The sequence below is a fragment of the Kogia breviceps genome, chromosome 17 (genome assembly GCF_026419965.1).
Source record: "Kogia breviceps isolate mKogBre1 chromosome 17, mKogBre1 haplotype 1, whole genome shotgun sequence".
Lineage (NCBI taxonomy): Eukaryota > Metazoa > Chordata > Mammalia > Artiodactyla > Physeteridae > Kogia > Kogia breviceps.
In genome coordinates, this window is record NC_081326.1 from 42,039,837 (window position 1) to 42,063,784 (window position 23,948).

The window sequence follows — 23,948 nt, forward strand, 5'->3', positions numbered from 1 at the left end:
ATTGTTTTGATATTTTAGATTTTTTGTTAAATAGAGATGCACAGGCCCTGCTCTGGTCTGCAGAGCCAGCATCTCTACGGGGCTACTGCCATGAGGTACACGTGTGAGGTGAGTTAGCTGGAGCCACGAGCAGGGCTTATCTTGTAAGTCAAGCCTACTGCTCCAACCTGAGGAGACCTCTTAAGCTCCTGATTCTGCCTTAGAGTGTACTTTTCTTTTTCTCCACTCATGTCATTTGTAATTCTAATGGACTTTCATTCTATAGCTCCATCCAAATTTCTGTAAAACAATGTTGAGCTAGCTAGGGCTGAGACCTAGGTCCTATGCCACACAATGAGAAATCTTTTCATTGACAGCAATCTGTTATTAAATACCACAGTTGACTGAAATTTAGCAACCACTGCCATTGCCTCTGGTGAGCTTTCTGATTGTACAGGCTAGAAAGGTAAATGCTGCATTTCCTAGAACACCCTGCACCTAGAGTCCTAGGTAAGTGTACTTTCTCACAACTGGGAAGGCAAGAAGTGAGGAGGAGACCATGAGCCTGCTACCTCAGCTATTTCCTCTGGGCAGCACAGCTATGCAGACAAGGGTTTTTTTTTTTTTACAGCAGCATTCCAGCATCCAGTCACCAGACTCACAGGTGCTAATAGGTGACTGCAGTCTCAGTGGTGGCTTTCTAATGCCTGAAGAGCAACAGGCATTGATCTCAATCTGTATTACTGAACTCAGTAGTGCCAATGGCAGCCTCTGGATTCACTACCTTCCTGACTGTAGTAGTAGTAGTTCTATAAGGCTCACTTTTGTGGTAGTGTGGGAGTCGTTCCTGGAGGCCTAGCCTACACAGCCCTCTCCTCTAAACTTTCCACTGGTTTTGTTAATAGCCACACCTCTGACTTAAATCTTTTTATCTTTAAAACGCCTAGAGTAGTTTCTGTCCTGCAATAAACCCCAAATGATATAAGCCTATAAGTGTATAACTGTTCAACCCTTGTAACAGAACCATCAGCTAGGTCATAGTACATAGTGCCTACAAGGATATCATCAAAGATCTTGTCAAATACTTTCCCCAAATCATAAAACACAATATCCAAACCTAGCAGTTTGTCTGATCTAGAGGTTTAGCAATGCTATCAAAAAAGGAAATGACATTATTCTGATAATGATTTGTTCCCAGTAACCTATGCTAACTTATAATGATTCAGGTCTCCTTTCCTAAAGGACTCACAAATGTTCTAGACTTCTGCCCAAGGGGACGTCAAGCTCACCGGCCCACAGTAATGATGTGATTTGGGGGTCAAACCTGGGTCTGTATATTGGGTCCACCACTTACTTGCTATGAAATCTTTTTGACAAGTCACTTCACATTCCCAAGTCTCAGTTTCCTTAGTGGCAAATGATAGTGACAATGTTACTTTACAAAGTCCTTGTGAGAAGTTAATCAGATAATGTATGCAAAGTCCCAAGCACAATGTTTGGACCATATTAGACACACAGTTAGTGACAGCTTTAACCTGGGAAATTTACCTTTTATTCTCTTTTCTAAAAACAATAAATAAATAAATAAATAATTAAATAAAAATTATCTGTTTCATGCTTCCATGGCACTTTCCTCATTTTCTCAAAAAGACATCAAACTTCACAAACAGTGGAATACAGTTCTCTCACCTGCAAGTTATCTCAACACATTACTGATCATACTCCTAGCCAGGAGATATCAAATCAGCTGAGTGCTCCCTTACCATTTCCTCACCTTGCCATTCAAATGTCTTATATTCATGTTTGTGGTATTCTCTTCATTTTGGAGATCATTATTCTCTATAGATCCTCTCTGGCTATCGTATTGGATAAAAAGAGATGGAGCAAGGTCTTGGAGGAGGCAGAGAAAGGTATGAGCAAGAGTCTGCCCTGTGAAGGAAGAGACCAGAGCTGCTGGATGGCTATCTCCACTCCCAGTCCCAGGAAGATCAGGTCTCCTTCACTGCACGAGGGAAGCAGGGCTGGGCTCTCCAGATGCTCCAGCTTCCCAAGTTGTTGGAAGGACAAGCTGACAGAGAGGGCACATGGAGATTAGCTGAAACCATGAAACAGAGCTGCTAACTTGACTGGAGAGTGTGGCACTTGCTTAAATACTAACAGAGATAGTTTCCCCTTAGGGCAACTACAGCTACCAATCCAGTTCCAGCTCTGAACGGCTAGAAAGTTCCACCATAGAAACAGAGCAGATCTGAACAAGATAAAAGGCCCCAGTTCCTTCTTTGCTGAAACAATTGCTCTTCCAGAGTTACCCACAAAGAAATAATCTCTACTAACTCATCAAGTTAATGACAACGGATTCCTGACCTGGTCCTAATCTATTCTTTCAGGATAAAAAATCCTAAATGTTGATATTTCCTTAATGACAACCAACCTGCTTATACCTCATAATTCCAACTGGCCTAGACTAGTCTGGATAAAGTATAATATATAAGGAAGTAGAGTTCCATGTATAAATATCGGCTGATGCCAGATTGTGAAAGACCTGGGTTACCAAGCTGAAGCCTGGACATTACATGGGTAATGAGATCCCAGGGAAATGGGAATGGGAAGAGGCGGAGTGGGAGAAAGATGGTAAAAATAATGCCATCATCACTGAAAATAAGTTTGGAGAGTTCTTTGGACATGTTCTCCAGGTCTATGCCCATTTTTTAAAAAATAGATCAAATTTTAAATATTTCTTGTCATTTTACTCCATTTCCCTTCAAAAGCTCTTTTAAAAATGTTGCTTCCTAGGCACTTCCCTGGTGGCGCAGTGGTTAAGAATCCACCAGCCAATGCAGAGGACACAGGTTCGAGCCCTGGCCCAGGAAGATCCCACATGCCACAGAGCAACTAAGCCCGTGCACCACACCTACTGAGCCTGTGCTCTAAGAGCCCATGAGCCACAACTACTGAACCCGTGAGCCAGGCTCTGTGTGCCTAGAGCCTGTGCCCCGCAACAAAGAGAAGTTGCCACACCGCCACAAAGAGCAGCCCCCACTCACCGCCAACTAGAGAAAGCCTGTGCATAGCAAAGAAGACCCAACACAGCCAAAAAATAAATAAATTAATTAATAAATTAATTTTTAAAAATAATAATAATTTTGCTTCCTAGAGTTAAATCACCACACTTTTCAGAGGTAAGAAAAACAGGTCTGTAATTTCTAGCTTCACAGATAAAGGTATAAAAAAGTATGCAAACATAATTTAAACTGACAAGAATATTAAATCAGGTAACTCTTTGAAACTACAAAGGAAAAGGTGATGGAAATCAGAATATTCAGTACACAGTATAACATTCTAGAGATTTTAGAAAATTAAAAATAATATAATGCTATAATCTTTTAGGGAACAAAAAAATATATAAAATCTTTTTAGGGAAGAAAAACGCTAAAGACACATTAGCAAATGGGGCTTCCACTAATGTAACATAACCTAAGAGCTCATACCAACGCATCTAAGACATTTTAAGGAAGATTTAGATCATGAGGAAACACAAAACTAAAACTAAGAGTAATTATGTGGTTTCACAGAAAGTAAGTTCTGCCTCAATAACTTCTTTACACTCTATACTATTGCTATACTACGGTATGACAAAACCTGGGGGGTTACACTAACATCACTTGGTTTGATTTTTGGGAACATGGAAGTTCCACATTATAACAGAATGATGTCTAAATGGTGAAAACTTAAAATACAAGGGAAGTTGTCTCATGGGATTTAAAACTTGCTAAAGCATATAAAACAACCACAGGGAACTCTGCTTAATGCACTGTAGGGTCCTAAATGGAGAGGATATATGTATATGTATGGCTGATTCATTTTGCTGTGCAGTAGAAGCTAACACAACATTGTAAAGCAACTATAGTCCAATAAAAAATAATTAGAAGAATAAAAATAAAATAAATAAAGCATATAAAACAACTACATAAACCACTATCTGCTCATTTTAAAAATGAGCTTTCAATAAAATCTCTGTGACCAAAAAAATCATACTTAGGACATAAAATTATGACATAAATTGAACGATTTCTGTGGCTGTCAAACCTGAAAGTCATTACATGAAATATGTGGAAATCTGTGCTATAATTTTAAAGCATGAGGTCTGATAAATCATTATCACATATCTCTTCCTTGAAATATAACAATCTAACATGAATTCGATTCCATAAATACTCATTTTTAAACCACTGTTCAAATGCTGATGTTTACATGGAAAAAGTTGTTTATGTAGTTTCATAGGAAACTCAGTAGCTCTCTAAAGATAGGACAAAGCACTCAGTGATCTTCTAACTGGTTTGTTAAGAATCGTAAAACTTGACTAAAATAATTTTATCAGCTGCCGAAAAATGATGCTACATGCTGATGGGAAATGTGTTGTAAATGATCTTATCTGTCTTTCTGATCTGCAAGGCATATGACTTGTACCCTAACACTAGCCAGCTTTGGAGACCATAAGACCATTCAATGTAGTTGGGTAAGCATGTTACGGATACAGAAGCCCTATTCTAGTAATATGCCCAGCTAGGAATCCAAGTCTTACACTGCTTTTCAGAGCAAAGGCTCAAGAAACCTATCAGCATGGGAGATAAAAAAAAATTCACATCCCTCTCCCCCTTCCCACCCAGGATTAACTATGTGGCAATCTGTTTTCATCTTGTGCTTCGTGGCCCTCTCTTGCAAAGTATACAACCATAATGGGCTATGGATACTAAGAAATGTGAAGAAAGCAACGGCAGTGAGCCAAATGACTTGAAGCTATGAGGTAAGACTTATCAAGCAGACTCACAGGGGGAGTAGCATAAAGAACGGGGTAGGCAAAAAGAAAACAAAACTGTCAGAGAGGAAATTCCTACCTATATCCATTTTACCCTATCAGCAAATCACTTGACTCTTTATAACTTCTAGGCTCTACAATGCAAGAAGTCATGTATTACTGCTTTTGTGCCGTGGAGAAGTAGCTCTGTGTAGTGAAAAACAGCTTTGTGCTGAGACTTTGACATTGACCATACATGACTAGAGTGGAAGGGTGAAGAAAAAGGTCAGTAGGTATCAGGCGGTAATTAATCTGCTTTTGCCTATAACTGAAAAATCACAATGTCCTTCATTGTTAACTGCAATCTTAAAGAGCCATATTTATACAAAAAGAAATGCTAGCCTGTGAAAGTATCTCTGTCTTTATCACTCTGTAAGCAACAGAGATCAGAGAGAACGCCTTAATCGTCATTTCAGCCCTGCAGCACCCCTGGCACTGTGCCTAGCACACGACAAGCAGTAGTAAACATGCACTGAACTGAATTTTCTGCATGAGTATCCCTGTCTCCTGATTCTTCTTTCTAGCGTTTCTTCTTTTCCCACCTTAGCCCTTATTTCTTCCCTTGTCTTGCTTCCCTCTGTCACTGCAGCTTAACTAATAACTTAGACAACATGAAATAATATTATGTTGTACTATTTGGAACAGAATTTTAGGTTCACGTTTTTAATTGGAAAAGTAAATGTTAGGAACACTATCTTTTTATCTCAAAAAATACTTTACAAATTAAATTATGGGTTAGCATCCTTCAACAGAAAAAAGTTCCATAACACTAAGTTAAAGATGTGCTAATTTCTGCTATATTAAAAGAATTTTTGAAAATTCACTTGTGCCATATTCCTTTCACTGTTAAATAAAGCCAAGAAATAAAATTATCCACAACTGGCTATAACATGCAACACAGAACTATCCTGGTTTCTACAGAAGTATACTCTCAAAACAGAAAATCAATATTCAATGGGGAAAAAAAGCCACATACTTTTCATAGTTCCATCTTCTTCTTCCTCATCCTCACTGTTTATAACCATGGTCCCCAAGTCAGATTCTAACATTGTGCTATTATGCTCAATCATGGTCTGGGCGCCTTCACTCATCGTGCTTGTGGCCCTCATGGTGCCCACACTTTCCGAGCTAGTCTTCACCATGGTGTGGGAATCCAGCTCATCTTCATCCTGCAAATAAAACACCGCAGTGAAGGAAGATTTTTCTAACATAGATGGATATCTTACAATACTATGAATATATTATATTTTAATAATGAAAAATACTACTATCACTACTCATTTTAATGTAAGGACATAAATACAGTGTTATCATAAGACCCAAAAGTTATCCAAAATAACCTAAAGCTTTAGATAATTAAAGCTCAAGCAACAGAAATTGTTTGATGAAATAGCAGGTTGCTAGTTGTTCTTAAAATAAGGATTAAGACAGGAAGATTATTAACAAAGAATATATAACAAAATAAACAAACAAAGGAGAGCACATTAAAGACAGAACATGTTGGCACTATTATAACAGCTTTAATAATGTTTATAACTTTGTACAAAAGCCACTAGCTTTTTAAAAATTATGATAAATACACATAACATAAAATTTACCATTTAAATCATTTTTCAGTGCACAGTTCTGTGGCATTAAGTACATTCACAGTGTTGTCCAATCATCATCAATACCCTTTTCGAGAAATTTTTTATCTCAAACAGAAATTCTGTACCCATCAAAAACTAACTCCTTATTATTTCCTTCACCCAATCCCTGGTAACCTCTATTCTACTTTGTTAACTGTGAACTCACCTATTCTAGGTACCTCATAAAAGTAGAAGCATGCCTTTTGCATCTTTTGTGTCTGGTTTATTTCACTTAGCATGTTTTCAAGGTTCATCCGTGTTGTAACAGATGTCAGAATCTCATTCCTTTTTAAGACTGAATGATATCCCATTGCATGTACACACATACACACACACACACACACACACACACAAACCCCTTTTGTTTACCCATTCATTTGTTAATGGACATTAAGGTGTTTACACTTTTTGGTTATTATGAATAATGTTCTGAACACTGGTATATAGGTATCTACAGATAGATGGTCCCTGACTTATGATGGTCCAACTTAGGATTTTTCAATGTTACAACAGTACAAACGAGATACACATTCAGTAGAAACCGTACTTTGAAGTTTGAACTTTTCCTGGGCTAGCAATATGCAGCACGATACTCTCATGATTCTGGGCAACAGCAGCAAGCTGCAGCTCCGTCAGCCACGTGATCAGGGATGTAAACAACCCACACATCGACAACAATTCTGTACCCATACAATCATTCTGTGTTTCACTTTCAGTACAGTATTCAAGGAATTACGTGAGATTCCACACTATTATAAAATAGGCTTTGTGTTCAATGATTTTTGTCAAACTGTATAGGTTAATTTAAGTGTTCTGAGCACATTTAAGGTAGGCTAGACTAAGCTATGTTTTTCAGTAGGTTAGGTGTATTAAATACATTTTCAACTTAACGACATTTTCAACGAAAGATGAGCTTATCGGGACATAACCCCATCATAATTTAAGGAAGGTCTGTATTTGAGTCCCTGCTTTCAATTCTTTTGGGTGTATGCCTAGAAGTGCAATTTATATCAAATGGTAATTCTCAATTTTGGGGGGAACTGTCAAAATGTTTTCCACATTGGCCACACCATTTTATATTCCAACAGTGCACAAGGTTCCAACTTATCCACATCCTCACCAACACTTGTTATTTTCCCTTTTTTTTTTTCTTTTTGAGAACAGACATCCTAATGGATGTGTGGTATCTCACTGTGGTTTGATTTGCATTTCCCTAATAACTAGTGATATTGAGCATCTTTTCATGTGCTTATTGGCCACTTGTGTATCTTCTTTGGAGAAATGTCTATTCAAGTCCTTTGCCCATTGTTATAGATTGTTTTTTGTTGTCGTTGAGCTGAAGAAGTTCACTTTATGTTCTCGATATTAATCGCTTATCAGATATATGATTTGCAAATGTTTCCATTCTGTAGGTTGTCTTTTCACTCTCTTGATAGTTTCTTTGATACACAAAAGCTTTTCATTTTGATGAACTCCAATTTATTTATTTTTTCTCTTTTGTTGCCTGTGCTTTTGTTGTCATATCCTAGCTATTGGCTTTTAAATGTAAATTCAGAGAAGAATCAAGTCAGTAATATAAGTATGAACCAAAAAAGTTCTTCAGAACGTTCACCAAAAGATAAACTGGAATAGGGCCATAAAACTAAACTAACAAATTCTGTTTGAGAAACCAAGCAATGTGCTATTTAGAAAAATTTGATCGTGTACTGAAATTAATTTCTATCTATTCCACTTTAAGTAGAAACAAACAAACAAAACCTAAGTTCTGACAGAGGTCAAAATGCAAATATTGGAGAATACGAACACCCATGTTGTTCTCAGCTGTTTGACAGCCCTCCTCATCCTCAACCTACAGGATAAATTCAGCATTATATCTCAAAGTCTTCTGCTCTTCTTTCATGAGCTTATCTTCTTTTAGAAGACTTCTTCATTCTTATTCATTCAACTATCTAATATATTGAGGACTCCCAAATCCTGACATCTTTCTGACTTCACTTACTACGTAAATGCTTAATGATGTGTAAAACTCAACATTCTCAAATGAGATCATTTCATCCATCTCCTTGGCCCCTCCAGTCTGCCTCCATCCCCTACAATAACCACTACAAAGCACAGTCATCTTCATTAGCTAACTGAGAGTAAAACTGCAATGTCTTTGGGGGGTTATTTTCTTTCATACCCTATATACTATCAGTCAACAAGTTCTTCTTCAAAAAATTCTCTCTCAGCTCCATCTCTTCTTTTCCATTCCCACTGCTACTGAGTATATTCCTCCTTACCTCATGCCTGAGTTACTGGAGGAAGAGCACCCTCACCTCTTAGAATCAGACAGATGTTAGTTCAAGTCCTGGCTCAACTCACTTAGTAGCCTTAAGACCTTTAGAGAACCTATTTAAACTCTCTGAACTTTAGTTTCTTTCATTGGTGTTATGATGGTTAAATGAGAAAAGGTATGTAAAATGCTTGCATGCTACTAGGAATAAGGTAGTTTCACCCCTTCTTCAAAGTATACATACTATACCAATCTTTCTTGAATACTACTTGCATTATAGTAGTCTTCTACTGAAGAATCTATAATGGCTCCCAGTTCTTGCCTGCATTGAAAGCTAAACAAAGCTGCCTAGATTTTAATGTCCTCTGTGTTATCTTATTTTATATGGCCGATCCTATTTTCCCATTGTTCACATATCATTCAATAGAGTCAGGCTGACCTCAACTGAGTCTCCAGCTGCCATAAACCCATATGCTCATTAAAGACTTCATCTTTGCTCACATCACATCTTCTTTTCTACCCAGGATGCTCTTTCCTCTCTAATTCATTTTAATTAAATCCTATCTAGTTCCAGATCAAGTATCTATTACCTTTATGGCAAATTCAGTCTTTATTAATTATCCTCTTTTCCAAACTTCTAGAATTTATAAAACCTGCACTACACACTTTTGCATTTAAATTATGATCTCATATTGTAACTGCTTCATAAAATCTTTTATAAATGTAAGTACCTATGGATAAGAGTGCCTTATAGTACTTCTGAATCTACTAAACTGTTTCATTCAGTAGTCCACACACAGTAAGCATTCATTTATATATTTACTTTATCACAGAATTATAAAATCATGAACCTTTAATAATTCAACCCCTCATTTTATACATAAAAAACCAACGCCCACAGAAAGTAAGAGACTTCCCCAAGGTCACACACCTACTTAAAAGTGGAGCTGGGACTAAGAAACTAGTTCCTTTATTTCTTAACCCATTATCCCACCAAGTACATATACCTTACTTATATTTAAATTTTGATCTACTTGAATGCTTAAGTTAGAGGTGCAGGTTTACAGTTTTAACAGCTTATGTCACCAGCTCCTATGCCCAAAGAGTCCCATACAAATTACTTGGTCCATCCTAGCCACAGCCACTGTCTTTCTTTAGACTATTAGAACAGCCTCCTAGCAGTTTTCACTGTTGCCCCTCTTGCCTCCCTTAGTCTCCCACGTAAGAGGCAGATGGATCCTTTCAAAAGACAGATCACATCGTGTACGCTCCTGCTCAAAACGCTGCGTTTGGCTTCCCATCACACTTACATTAAAGCCCCAAATCTTTATCATGGCCAAATGTGATCTGGCCCAGTAACATCTGCCAATCCTATCTCCTATCACATTCCTTCTCACTCACCAAGTTCCAGCCAGGCTGGCCTCCTTTGCTATTTCTTGTGCATTCTAAGCATGTTCCTCCTTGGGCTTTTAAATTGGCTGTTCTCTCAGCCTAGAATGCTCTTCTTTGAGACACTTTTATTTTTTGCTTAACTCAGATCTCCACTTAGATGTTACCTCCTTAGAGATGCTTTTTCTGACCACCAATCCAAAATCGAAGTCCCCATCAATCTTTTATCCTTCTATATTCTTCATAGCCTGTACCTGGTTTTTCTACCAGTATAAGTTTGATAAAGGCAAAGAAACCTTCTTTTTCACAGGTGAACCCTCAACGCTTAGAACACCTGGCATATATTAGGTACTTGATAAAAATTTATTTAATAAATGAAGCAATTCATATTTTGACCGAATTCATTCAACACGCATTTATTGTAAACTTATATTATGTCAAGGGGTGAACCAGCCATTGGAGATACAAAGGTGAATAAGAAACAGTTTTGCTCCATTTTTGTTTTTTTAAGAAGTCTGAAGTCTAAGAGAAACTGACATGTGAACAATAAATTACAAGGCAATTTGTTAAACACTGTAAGGAAAGTGTTGGCAAGGTACAATGGGAGTACCAAAAGTACAGCCTCTGATTCCACCTCTGTCAAATGAAGAAAGCCTCACAGAGGACACTGCCCTTAAATTAGGTCTTAAAGGATGAGAAGACTATAACATTTAACATATATACACAAGTGGGGGTGCTTTATGTTACAACTACTTTTTACAACAGAACTACACTTAGACATCCCTTCTCAGCTTAGACACCCCGAGACTGAATTAGGTGTCATACTTTTGTATTGCTATAGCACCTTGTGCTTATGCCTATCATACACTTATTACATAATACTCTAATTGTCTGTACACTTGACTTGTCCAAATCTATTAAACAGACTCTAAAAGCTATTATAAGGACAGTAACCAGATCTTGTTAACAGTTATATTACTGGTATCCAGTACAAAGTCTTGTTCTCATTACATAATCTATTATATTAATGTTAAAGCCCTCATTATGAGTTAGTGCTAAAACACAGAATGTTATGCAAGGTTCTACTGTAGAACTTTATTTAAACCAACTAATTATTTAAAACATAGAATGGCTATTAAAGAAACTTCGGGAGGGAAAATAATACTGTTAATTAGAATTATTCAATTGATCACTTATCGAATAATGATAAAACAGTTATCATCAATGAGTTAGAAGCACTACACTAAGGACTTTTTGTAAGTCACTCCTATTTAGTCCTTTTATTAATTCTGTGAGATATTATTGTCCCCGTTGTGTAAATGATGAACCTGCAGTTCAAATGGGTTTAATAATTTGTCCAAGGTCATATAACAGATAAGTGGAAGGGCAAGGATTCTAACCAGGTTGTTTGATTCTAAAGCCCAATATCTAACTTCCAATTGTATAAGGCTTCTAAATTTTAAATTATTTCTCAACTCTAATTTATATTACAAGTTAGCTAGAGCATGTTTCATTTTGCTAAGTTAAGAGATGAAGAAACTGACATACACATAAGTAAACTACTTTGCACTTGGTCAAAAAGCTAATAAAAAAGGTTTTACTCTTTTCAGTAGACTCTACTAAGGAGGGAGGAAAAAAGTTGATTTTCTATCAGTTCTTTTTAAAAATCTACTGCTAGTTTAATACCTTATTTTATCGTGGTTGCAAACCAGTTAATTCCCAAAACACTAAATCTGTTTTTATATGTGTGAGTCATTTATCTCTTATCCTTATAAGATTCAGTGCTGTGACCGTTAAATTTAACAAGAAACATAACATCTGGTTGGTGTGAAATAATACTTTAAAATTTTCCTGTATTCTATATTAGACTTGAATCTATGCTGGGATAATGAAGCTTGTACCTCCGGATGCACATAACTGGCTTAATCTATAAAATTATAAAAACACTAAATCGAGTTTGGAAGGGATCGTTTTCACTGCATATTATTTTCACTTACATAGTCACTTTGCTAAAGGATGCTAAACCAATTTACAAATTGACAGTAAAAAAAGACAGTAATGAAAAAAATAATGAGCACTCAATTCACTAATGAGAGGGTGGCATCCAAACAGTAATTACTAAAGTATGGAAGGAATGAAAAGTTCTTTTTAATGAAATTAGCAAATCAAACACTAAAAATTTGGTGACGGTGTTGAAAACTTTGCAGTAACACTTTTTACTTTTTAAAATCATTAACTCAAATTATTCTTAATATTTTAGATGATTGTTAAAATTTCCATTTGATACTTTAACATTTTCAGAATAAAACAGTTATTTATAATGTTTTTCCAAAGTTATACTTCATTTATATATACTCTGTTACTCCTTACAAGAGAAAAGCAGAAGAAAAACATGTTGATACTTTATAGAAAAAGGTCTGCAGAGCAGATGCTTCCCCACTGTAGAAAGCGGCCAATTCCAGTAAGGAATACAATAGCATTTTCAATCAGTGGTCATCATGTGCCAGGAATGCAAAACAGAGTACTGACGATAATCCAGGTTATGAATCATAAAATCCACATGGAATACAAATATTTGAAAACATCATTAGGAAATCCTACTCCACTGCTAAGACAGATTTATGCTATAACAACAGTCTGAGAAATAATCAGAGCCTTTGCACTAGGTATCTTTACATTTGCAATATCTACCACCTTAAAGGATTTTCTAAATATTCAGCTACTATCTGATTGATTTAAAGGATATTAACACAAACATTTTAGAAAGCATTTGTCATTTCTAACACTAATGAGATAGACTATTCTTAGATAAATAGGTGTCTTTTTAATTTGAAATATTCTAATTATTTTCTCTTCCTGAAATGATATTAAATACTTCTTTATTACCTATACTATTACATAACTACATTATCAATACAGAACAGTGATCTTAGTGACACTGATTCAATTAGACACTCCTATTGGGTATGCATTCTACTATAGCATGAAAAAATTTATTTTTCAGGAAAAAAAATGAATGTTTAAGACACATAAGTGAACCAATTATACAAAAAGTTGCAATATTATAGTGGTCTAGATATCCGTAAAACGTTTTAGAGGCGCTAATCAGGGATGGCACTGACAGCAAAGAATAATGTGACAAAACATACTACAAATACAAAACTGAGCTTTCAAGATAGTAAAGGAAATCTCCAAAAGCCCCAAACAACTAGGAACTAGAGTGAGAATCAGCTAAATCTGACCTTAGGGCTGCCATAGGGGCATGTGATGATGGGGGTGAGATGGTGATGGGTTATCCATTTTAATGGATAAAGGAAGGCAAGAGTCTTTGGGTTCTCTCCAAAGTAGAACTGAAACTCTTACATAAAATTGGGAATCTTGAAAGTCTACATCCTCAGTGAAAAGACAGCCAAGAAAAAACGTACTCACAGGTAAGGGAGATGACATATAAACTTGTCTGACTCACCTGGGCTATAGGTAAAGATGAGGAATGGATGGTGGGGGGTTTTCCCTTTAGGATGCACAGACATGGGTTTGGGCTTTCTAACATGACCCACATGGTCTGGGGAACCCCATGCTGAGAAATTAGTCGAATGCAGTCTCAGTATGGAAGCACCCCAGGTGCCTGATGAAAACAAATTAAAATCCACCCTAAAGCGACTCATACTCAACCTTCAACCCAGAACTCACATCATTCTCAGAGACAAAATTCAACTAAACTTGAGCTTACAAAAAGACAAACAATGAATAAACAAGCTGCCAAGAAGGATGGAAAATAAAAAAAGAATTAAGACTCACTTGCTCCTTAGAATTAAATTACTCCCCTTAGACAGCTGGATCTTTCTAAGATAAAAATTTCTAGGGCCAAAATTAGGAAACAGTAGACAGTGGCACCCTAGATTGGGAAAAACAAGCATAAAGGTAGAAATATTATGGCTGGAAGGGAAAGCGTTAAGTGAGTTGGGCTGCATTAAGGAATGGCCTACAGGTTACAGAGTGCTTTTAAACACTGGGAGCCAGCATTGGCAGAGTGATGGGAACCTTGCAAACTAAGGGGTGAACTGGAGAAGGAGACTGAAGAAAGACAGCCTGGAATCAGAAGGTTATTACTGAAATCTAGATTTGAGGTGATTAGAATCTGCGCTGAAAAGGTCCTATACAAACCAGTTTAAATGACAAGTCCAATCTAAAAGAAATCATGAAAGAAGAAACAACATATTCTAGAAACTTTCTGGATATCAAATACAATGAATCAAAAATAACTACAATATTCTGGACCTAAAGAGGCCAAACTGACTCTAAAGAGAAAACTGTAAAAGATTCTAATCTGAGTAGATGAAGACAGAAAATAAGATAGATAATACCAGTTACTGATAACCAAAAAATGACTTAATGGAATTTGCCACTTTAGCACATGATAAAGGCACTGAATTCTAAAGATTAATTTGTGGGGAAAGAGTCAAATAACAAGTCAACATGGTCCAGCAGTTAAGAATCCACCTTCCAACGCAGGGGACACGGGTTTGATCCCTGATCCGGGAACTAAGATCCCACATGCCCGTGTGCTCTACAGCCCACATGCCGCAACAACTGAGCCTGTGTGCTGTGTGCACCACAACTAGAGAGAAGCCCACGCCCCACAATGAAGGATCCTGCATGCCACAACAGACCCCACGTGTCTCAACTAAGACCGAATGCAGCCAAATAAATAAAATATACATTAAAAAAAAAGAAATTTTTTTTTAAAGAAATCAACATGGCATGTGCAGTGCAACTTCAAGGAAATGAGCATAAAATTGGTGAAACCTGTGGCAGGTTTTACTTTTCTCCCCATGCAGAACTAAATCAGGTCTTGGTGGTTGTGCTCACATGCTAACCTGAGTCAGTAAATAAATTTTAATCATTCTTGAGTTAGAAAAGGCAAAAATCAAAGGGAACTATTGTACATTTGCTTGTATGCCTCACATCATGGAAGAGCCCTGTGTACCATTAAACTAAAGGCACTCTCTACTACAGCAAGGTGAAACTACTGATGTGACCCAACAGAGCATTCATTATCTTTAAATTCCACTTCCAAATATGCTAAAGGATAGCACTTATCCATTGCCTCTGTTCTCAATACATCTGCAGTGTCTACTGTTTCTGTGCTACATGTGAAAGAGCCCACAGTAGAATCAACTGGTTAACTCTGGTCGCATTCAGTACCATATTCAACCCAACTGAGCTAAGAACTACTGAGAAAACATCAGAAATATTCCCTTTCCAACTGCCATCCTTAAGCACTGTTTCAATGTCTGACAGGTTGAAAAAAGTAATATACTGATATTCACCAATTAAGTATTACTAAGACTTACAGTATCTAGAAATCTGTACAAAGAATGAACTTCCTTCCCACCGATATAAGTAGGTGTTCCTTCTACTTCACTGCAAAAGCAGCAGAAGAGCTTATACAGCTGCTGTCTTTGACATACCTATCTTTAACAGACAGAAACGTCTGCCTTCATGCATCCTAACTTTCTGCACGCTCATGGGCATGTTTTAAAGTTACATCAAAGCTTTCACGATCTCTGAAAGTCATTAACGACTTGTTCATCAGTACAACAAACCTAAATGGTGAGAAGGGTGTGGGCAGGACTTCAGAGGCTCCATGATGCAAGACTGTACAAGTTCCTGGCATTATATTAAAAGCTTCCAAACAAAAGATTATCTTACATCCCCTGTGCACAATACTGATATACAGTAGAGTAAATTTTAAAAGTAAAAGCAACCTTAACCATGACTTCTCTTTTTTCTCTCACAGCCAAAAGCATGTCAAAGGATTAACAAAATATAAAGATTATAAAATCAAATATTTTAAAATAAAAATAACACCTTTAAAAACTGTTGTGTTGTTACAAGCAGTTTATAAAAAATCCACAAGAGGGCACCAAAGACAAAAGGCTAGAACAAATTCCATTAATTTGTGATTTACACAGATAAAACAGGTTCATAAAATAGGTTATTTTATTTACTAACATACTATCAATACCTTTCAGAAACAGATTATTGGCCACTGATTTTTTTAAAAAACTGATATATTTTAAAATACTATAACCACTGCCATGTTATATTTTTATATAAGCAACATTATGTTTCTTAAGGGACATTCAGTAATCTCCCCAATGACTTGCATACAATAGCAGGAGCTCAGTGAACACTTGCTGATTCCACAAAATTGAAAGAAACGTACAATAGGAAATATCAAGTATTCATATCATTGTGTCACTGCATTCTAAATTGCTTTCATATAAACAGACTTATGATTGTATTATCTTATGTTCTTAGAACAAATAGAACTAAGAGCTAATTTGTCTTTGAAAATAATTTCTTTTTATTATCCTCTCTTTCTCTTATTCCTTTTCTGCTCCATTATGGTCGTGTTTAACAACAAATAGAAACTTTAATATATACTTAACAAAAGAAATCACTTGTGTAAACTCAGAAATGATAACATTATAAAATGACTTTAAGAAATCAGCTTCCAAAACATACAATTTAGAAGGAGACTGCCTGAATCACAATAAAATAACAATATTAATTTTAGCATGCAGTTACATTACTGAAACTCCTGATACAAATGACATTCTGGGGCAGAGAAATGCCAAGTCAGGGCAGCAAAAAACAAGCAATTACCCACAAAACAAAATATTTATCACATGTTTGACTTAAGCATTGCTCCAGAAATAGTTCATATACCAGTATGTAACTTATTATTTTTAAATGCAGATACTTTCTGTGTTGATGATAATCTTGTGGCACTATGCTAAATAATAAGGGGTTAAGTCAGTTAAAACCCATTATAAAGCAATTTTATACATATATTTATTGATTTCATAAATATTGATTACGTATTTATAAGTACCTACTGTGTGCAAGGCAGTGTGCTGAGATACAGTCTTTGCCTTTGAGAAATGTACAGGTTAGTGGAGAAAGTTAGAAAGTAGACATAAATACAGTGAGATAAGCATTCTCACAGAGGTACACACAGATACCACAGGAGCACAGAGGAGCCCTTGTGTGACCAAAGCCTTGGAGGAGTATCATGAAAAGTTCCCCCTTTCCAGAGGAATCAATGGCTGAGATGACTCCTGAAGGGTAAGGAGTTAATCAGGCAAATGAGGGTCATGACCTAAGAAGTGGTCTAGGCAGAAGCAGCAACTGATGTTTTTCTTTAGACACTTTTGGAGCAATCTCACTTTTGCTTAAGGTTTAACCACCAAATGCGGAAAGCCTGCTGATTCTCCAACTGCTTGAGCTCTCCTTGGGGTTCAAAACTTCATATCCAGCTGCCTGCTACAAAATGACTTTGATGACCCATGGACACGTCAAATTAAATAAGTTCTAAAATGATCTCATCTTACCCAGAAAGTTGCCCTCTAAAGAGTACTGCTGGAGAATACTTCAGCCACAATATGATAAGAGGTGGAGAGAGAATATGATGAAGTGAAGAAACAAAGGCTCTGACTATCTTATCAAGAAGTCTGGTTATGGGGCTTCCCTGGTGGCGCAGTGGTTGAGAGTCCGCCTGCCGATGCAGGGGACACGGGTTTGTGCCCCGGTCTGGGAGGATCCCGCATGCTGCCGAGAGGCTGGGCCCGTGGGCCATGGCCGCTGGGCCTGCGTGTCCGGAACCTGTGCTCGCAACGGGAGAGGCCGCAGCAGTGAGAGGCCCGCATACGGCAAAAAAAAAAAGAAGTCTGGTTATGAATAATTTGTTGTTAATTTCTTCTTTGGTTTTTTAATGGTCAAAATATAACTACATTTTTACACTGAGGAAAAAGGCCCTAGAAGAAAGGGATAATATGACTGACTGAAAAGGCCTACACAGACACGATTGTCTAGAAAATTTCAAAGAATCGACAAAAACCTCCTGGAACTATATAATAAGTGAATATAGCGAAGTCACAGGATACAAGGGCAATATAAAATATTCACTTGCTTTCTCTATACCAGGAATAAATAACTTGAATTTGGAATTAAAAAAAAATCTTTAAGGCACACACACACACACACACAGAAAAACACATTAAGTCTAAAAAAATATGTATAGAATCTGTGTGCACTGATGAGAAAAAGCAAAGATCTAAAACTGAGAGACATTCATGTTCACGTATTACAAGACTCAAAATATGGTTAAGATATCATTTCTTCTTAACTTAATGTATAGCTTCAATTCAACTGCAATAAAAATTCTAGCAAGCTAACATGTAATTGTCAACAAAAATATTACATGGAAAGGAAAAAGGCCTAAAACAGCCAACACAATAATGAATAAGAAAAATAGTTTGAAGACTCCAATTTTTAGACTTCTATAAAATTACAGTAATCAAGACAGTGTAGTATTGGAAAAAGAATAGATACATATATCAGTGATAAATCAATGGAACAGAATAGAGAGCTCAGAAACAAACCCACACAAATACAGTCAACTAATCTTTGAAAAGGGCACAAAGGCAACTCAATGGAGAAAGGATAATCTTTTAAACAAAGGTTGCTGGAACAACTGGATGGCCATATGAAAAAAAAAAAACAACCTAGACTTAGACCTCATGGCTTTCACAAAAAATAACTCAAAATAGATCATAGAACTTAATATAACATGCAAAACCAGAAAACTTCTGGAAGAAATCATAGGAGAAAATCTATGTTACCTTTAGTTTGGTGATGAGTTAAAGCATCAAAAGCAAGATCCATTGGAAAAAAAACGAAAACAAAAACTGATTGGTGATATTAAAACAAAAACTACTGCTCTGTGAAAGACACCATTAGGAAAATGAAGAGACAAGCCACAGACTGAGAAAATATTTGCAAAACACTACCTTATTTTAAAGGACTTGTGTCCAAAACACATGAACAACTCCTTAAAAATAAACAGTAAGAAAACTAAAAATGGGGAAGAGTACTGAATAGACATCTTGTCAAAGAAGATACATAAATGGCAAATGAGCATATAAAAAGATCCCCAACACCTTTTGTCATTAGGAATTACAAGTTACACCAAAAACGAGACACCACTAAATACTTGTTAGAATGTCTAAAATGCAAAAAAACAAAAAACAAAACAAAAACTTGACAATATTAAGCACTGGTAAACATGCTTAGCAACAGAAATTCTCATTCATTGGTGGAAATGCAAAAACGGTGTAACACTGGAATAGAGTTTGGCAGTTTCTTACAAAGCTAAACATATAAGATCTACCAATTACCGTCCTGGGTATTTACCCAACTGATCTGAAAGTTTACATCCACACAAAAGCTGGCATGAAAATGTTTACAGCCACTTTATTCATAATTGCCAAAAGCTAGAAATGGCCAAGATGTCCTTCAGTAGGTGAATGGATAAACAAATTGTGATGCATCCATGCAAAGGAATACCATCTAGTGAAAAAATGAGCTATTAATAAGCTACAAAAAGACATAGATGAATCTTAAATGCATATTGTTAAGTGAAAGAAGCCAGTACTGTTTGATTCAATTACATGATATGGAAAAGGCAGAACTACATGTGGTAAACAGATGAGCAACTGCAGAGGGCTTGGGGGTAGAGGGAGAGTTTAATAGGTGTAGCATAGGGATTGTTTTGGGTGGTGAAAACATTCTGCAGGATACTGCAATGGTGAATATATGACACCATGCATTTGTCGAAACTCATCGAAGTTTACATTATAAGGAGTGAACCTTAATGTATGCAAATTTAAAAACATATTTCAGGTGGTCAGGAGATCCCAGGATGGAATGCAGAATGTGACACACACAACCTTGGAAGTGAGTGGAATCTGTAAGACTTAAAACAAAAAGCACTGTACGTAAGCACCGTGCTCTACTTGATAAAGTTGTTACCATGGGGATACGGTTAATTCTGAAACCACTATACATGCACATGGGAACTGAAACATTTAGCACACAGGTGGTAGATGGAGGGAGCCAAGTTTTTCACCATTGCAGGGGGGAGTTATAAACAAGCAAGGGGAGGCAGATAGAAGGATCCATGTGGTAATGGATCAGAGTCAGAGACATCTGTATGAATTCATGTTTAGCTTAATATAGGTAAAGATGGAGATATATATATACACACACATATATATATACATATAGATATGTGTATATACACAAGTTAGCACACATACACATATACCTCCTTGCTTTGTCTGCTGAGAGGGATCAATAAAGTGACAATATACCACAGTAGCAACAAGTACATCTACAGTCCATATCTTGGTTTCTAATTCCTGGTTTCTAATTCTTGGTTTCTAGTTCCTCTAATAAAGGAACTAGCTCCTAGGATTCTAGAAACTGTGGCAGGAAATATACAAACTGAATCTAGAGTATCTTACAGTGTCAGAGAGTAAGGAAGTAAGTAAAGTAAAAGCAAACCCACAACGATGGGGTTATGTCAAAGGGACAAAAGAGCCAACAGTAAGAGGTTCCAATGGCCAAAGCTGGAACAATCTGAACAAGAAAATACATAAGGTAGTATTGGATATAACCCGAAGTGTAAACTAAATAACCATGAGTCAGTGAGATATATATGACTGAATAAATAAGTGGAGAAAATGGACAAATCTCCTGTGTAGAAGAATTCCTATATAACTTCCCACTCCTCAAGTGTGGGCTGTGTATTATGACTTCCTTCCAAAGAATACAGTATGGAAAGGAGGAAAACGTAATTCTGTGGCAAAGAAACCTGACAAACACTATATCAGCCAAGTGATCATGGGTAACACTGACAGTGATAAGTCATGTTAACAAAATGTATTTGTGATATTGTGATATAAGAAGAAATATAGATTTGATCTGTCCCCAGTTCCTGGCACAGTACTTCTAAAACCTTTACAATTTCCTGAGTGATATGTGTGGGAGGAGCATGTTTTCTTATTCATAATAAGCCCCTTCCAGCCATATCTGGCTTTACGCTGATAAGGTGACTCCTGGAGGATGAGGGCTGGTTGCCAGAGGAACCAACCATGTGATCAGAGGGTTGGAACTTTTAGGTCTACCCTCCTGACCTCCAGGAAGGGGAAAAGAGTTAGGGATTGAGTTAATCACCAATGGCCAATGATTTTATCAGTCATATCTCTGTAAAGGAACCTCCATAAAACCCCTAAAAGAATGGTTTTGGAGAGCTCCCAGGTTGGTGAATAGATCAAGGTGCTAGGAGACTGGAGAGGGCATGGAAGCTCCACACGTCTTCCTCATACCTTACCCTATGCATCTCTTCCATTGGTCTGTTCCTGAGTTGTATCCCATATTGGAAATAGTAAAGTGTTTTCCTGAGTTCTGTGAGCTATTCTAGAGAATTAATGAAACTGAGGAGGGAACTGTGGAACCCCTGATTCATAGCCAGTTGGTCAAAGTATGGAAGACCCAGACTTGTGATGAGCATCTGAAGTGAGGGAGGGGACAGGTTTGTGAGACTGAGTCCTTAACCTGCAGGGTCTGTGCTAACTCCAGATAGTTAGTGTCAGAATGAATTAAACTGTAAGACACCCAATTGGTCAACTGGAGAATCGCTTGGTGTGGAAAATCCACACATTTGGTGTCAGAAGTGTTGTACGTAGTGGAAAGAGGTTTTCCTTTAATACTCTTGATATAAATGTGATGAGACTAGCCTTTACTTCTGTAGTCTCTCTCCCAAAAACCAATAACCCAGTGTCATCAGAAGAAAAAAATATCAAACAAATCCCAGTTGAGGGACATTCTACAAAACACCTAACCAGCATTTCTCAAAGTTCTCAAGGACATCAAAAACAAGGATAATCTGAGAAACTGTGACATCAAGAGGAGCCTAAGGAGACATGGTGACTAAATGCAAATGTGGTATTCTAGATGGGTCCTGAAACAGAAAAAGGATATTAGGTAAAAACTAAGTAAATCTGGATAGAGTATAGACCTTAGTTGAAAACACTTATCAATACTGATTCATTAATTGTAACAAATGTACCATACTAACATAAGATTTTAATAGGGGAAATTGGATGTGGGGTATATGGAAACTCTCTGTACTATTTTCACAATTCTTCTGTAAATATAAACGTATTCAAAAATTAAAAGTTACTTCAGAAAAAGAAAATTGAAGAAATTCATTTATTTGAATAAATATTTACTAAATAAATATTTATGTCACAAAGCCCAACATGAGAATCTACAGGTCCTCATCTATATTAGAAACAGCCAGGGAGCTTTTAAAAAATTCTGATGCCTGGGCTTCAGCTTATATCAATTAAATCAGAAACTTCTCAGAGTAAAAGCCAAGCATTATTGGCTTTTCTTTTCCCCTCCAGAAGTAGATAGGTTGTTCAAATGTATAAAGAGAGAGATCAAGTGACATAGCCATCTGATTATTTGAATATTCTACACATTATATTAAACATTATAAATCCCAAGGAATCATTTTTCCATTAGAGATAACTAAAATATCAGACTTTTAGTGATTCATGTATATAATTTTTTGAATTGACAAGAACAGAGCCCTGTACTCCATCATTTAACCAAAAAATCTGTTGGAATCTCTTTTCAGAAAAAGATATTTTAAAAATATTTAGCAAATTTCAGTATGTACATGCTTAAAAAAAAGAGAGAGAGAATGCCCTGAAGCACATCTTCTTTTTAAAAAGGTATGCTTTACTGGATAAGATTTTTTAAACTCTTACATGGCAGAAACAATGCACATAGATTTGCTATATACCCTACTATGAACGCTCCTTGGTAAAACAAAATGTCGTATTTGTAGAAAGTTGTTTTCAGTAGAAAGAGCAACACTGTTAGTAGATACTCTTTAAAAAGTAGTCTTTCTATAGATAATTGAGGTATTTACAGTAAATATGAACAAATATATTTATGCTTTTTAATCAACTCACACTAAGGATTTGGGAATATCTTCCACTGACATCCGGAAAACAAATTCTTTCTTACTATGTAATACAGTTGACCCAACTCAGCACCAAATTTATATCACATGCTCAGAAATGCCCAAAAAAGAAGATCTTTGCCATGTTTAGCAATGCTTAAACTAGCACAAAAACCTTGATATTGGGATTAACCTGCTGCAAAAACCTCTGTTTACAATTTGTTTAATTTTAAAAATCTGTACAATTACCTCAGCACCGATCAAAACATGTCAATTTGTCAAGATGTATTCTCATCAGACAAGCTTTTTCTATAATAGGTATAAAATCAAATTCATAAGGCACTAGTTCCAATCATGTCCCATACCTTTCTTGAATAAAACCTATTTAAAGAAGTTTGTTTATAATAGTTACTTACCCAGGGCACAGGTGTACAGCACCAAAAAATTTTAAAACAACGTATCTTGAAATAGTTATCATATAGTGTTTCCTTTTCAAAAGTCACACTGAGAGTTGATGGAAATGTCAACATAATTTTAGGTCTCAAGTTTTTCTCCAACTGTAGTAAGTTGAATTATGTAGAAGTAAATTAAGTTGGGAAAAATTATAAGTTGATATTGGTATTACCCATAAATTCTCTGAAAACTGTACTCACTTAAAATGAAAAAAAGCAGGATCTACAATGGGTTCAAGTATTAATACTGAATATCAAATATAAGTATCTTTGACAATGCAGCAACTCAATATGGTGAATTTACAGCTCTAGAATTTCAAAATCAGGGAAAGAATTTGATATTATTTCAAAATTTAGCACTATTAAATTTTCAATGGTCCAGTACCAAACTGGCTCTGTGTCGTATTAGGCCAGTCATTGGAAAAGGACTAATCCAGGATGGAGACTAAAGACAGCTAACAAAAAGGCCATCAAAGAGTACAAGCTC

General features: G+C 36.4%; 1 protein-coding gene across 1 annotated transcript in view; it reads right to left on the reverse strand.

Moving 5' to 3' along the window:
* STK3 (serine/threonine kinase 3) overlaps positions 1-23,948 on the reverse strand; it is a 280,160-nt gene that overhangs the window by 71,429 nt on the left and 184,783 nt on the right. Inside the window, exon 9 of the mRNA XM_059042473.2 lies at positions 5,811-6,003. Within this exon, the coding sequence (XP_058898456.1) occupies positions 5,811-6,003 (193 nt within the window). The remainder of the gene's footprint in view (positions 1-5,810; positions 6,004-23,948) is intronic.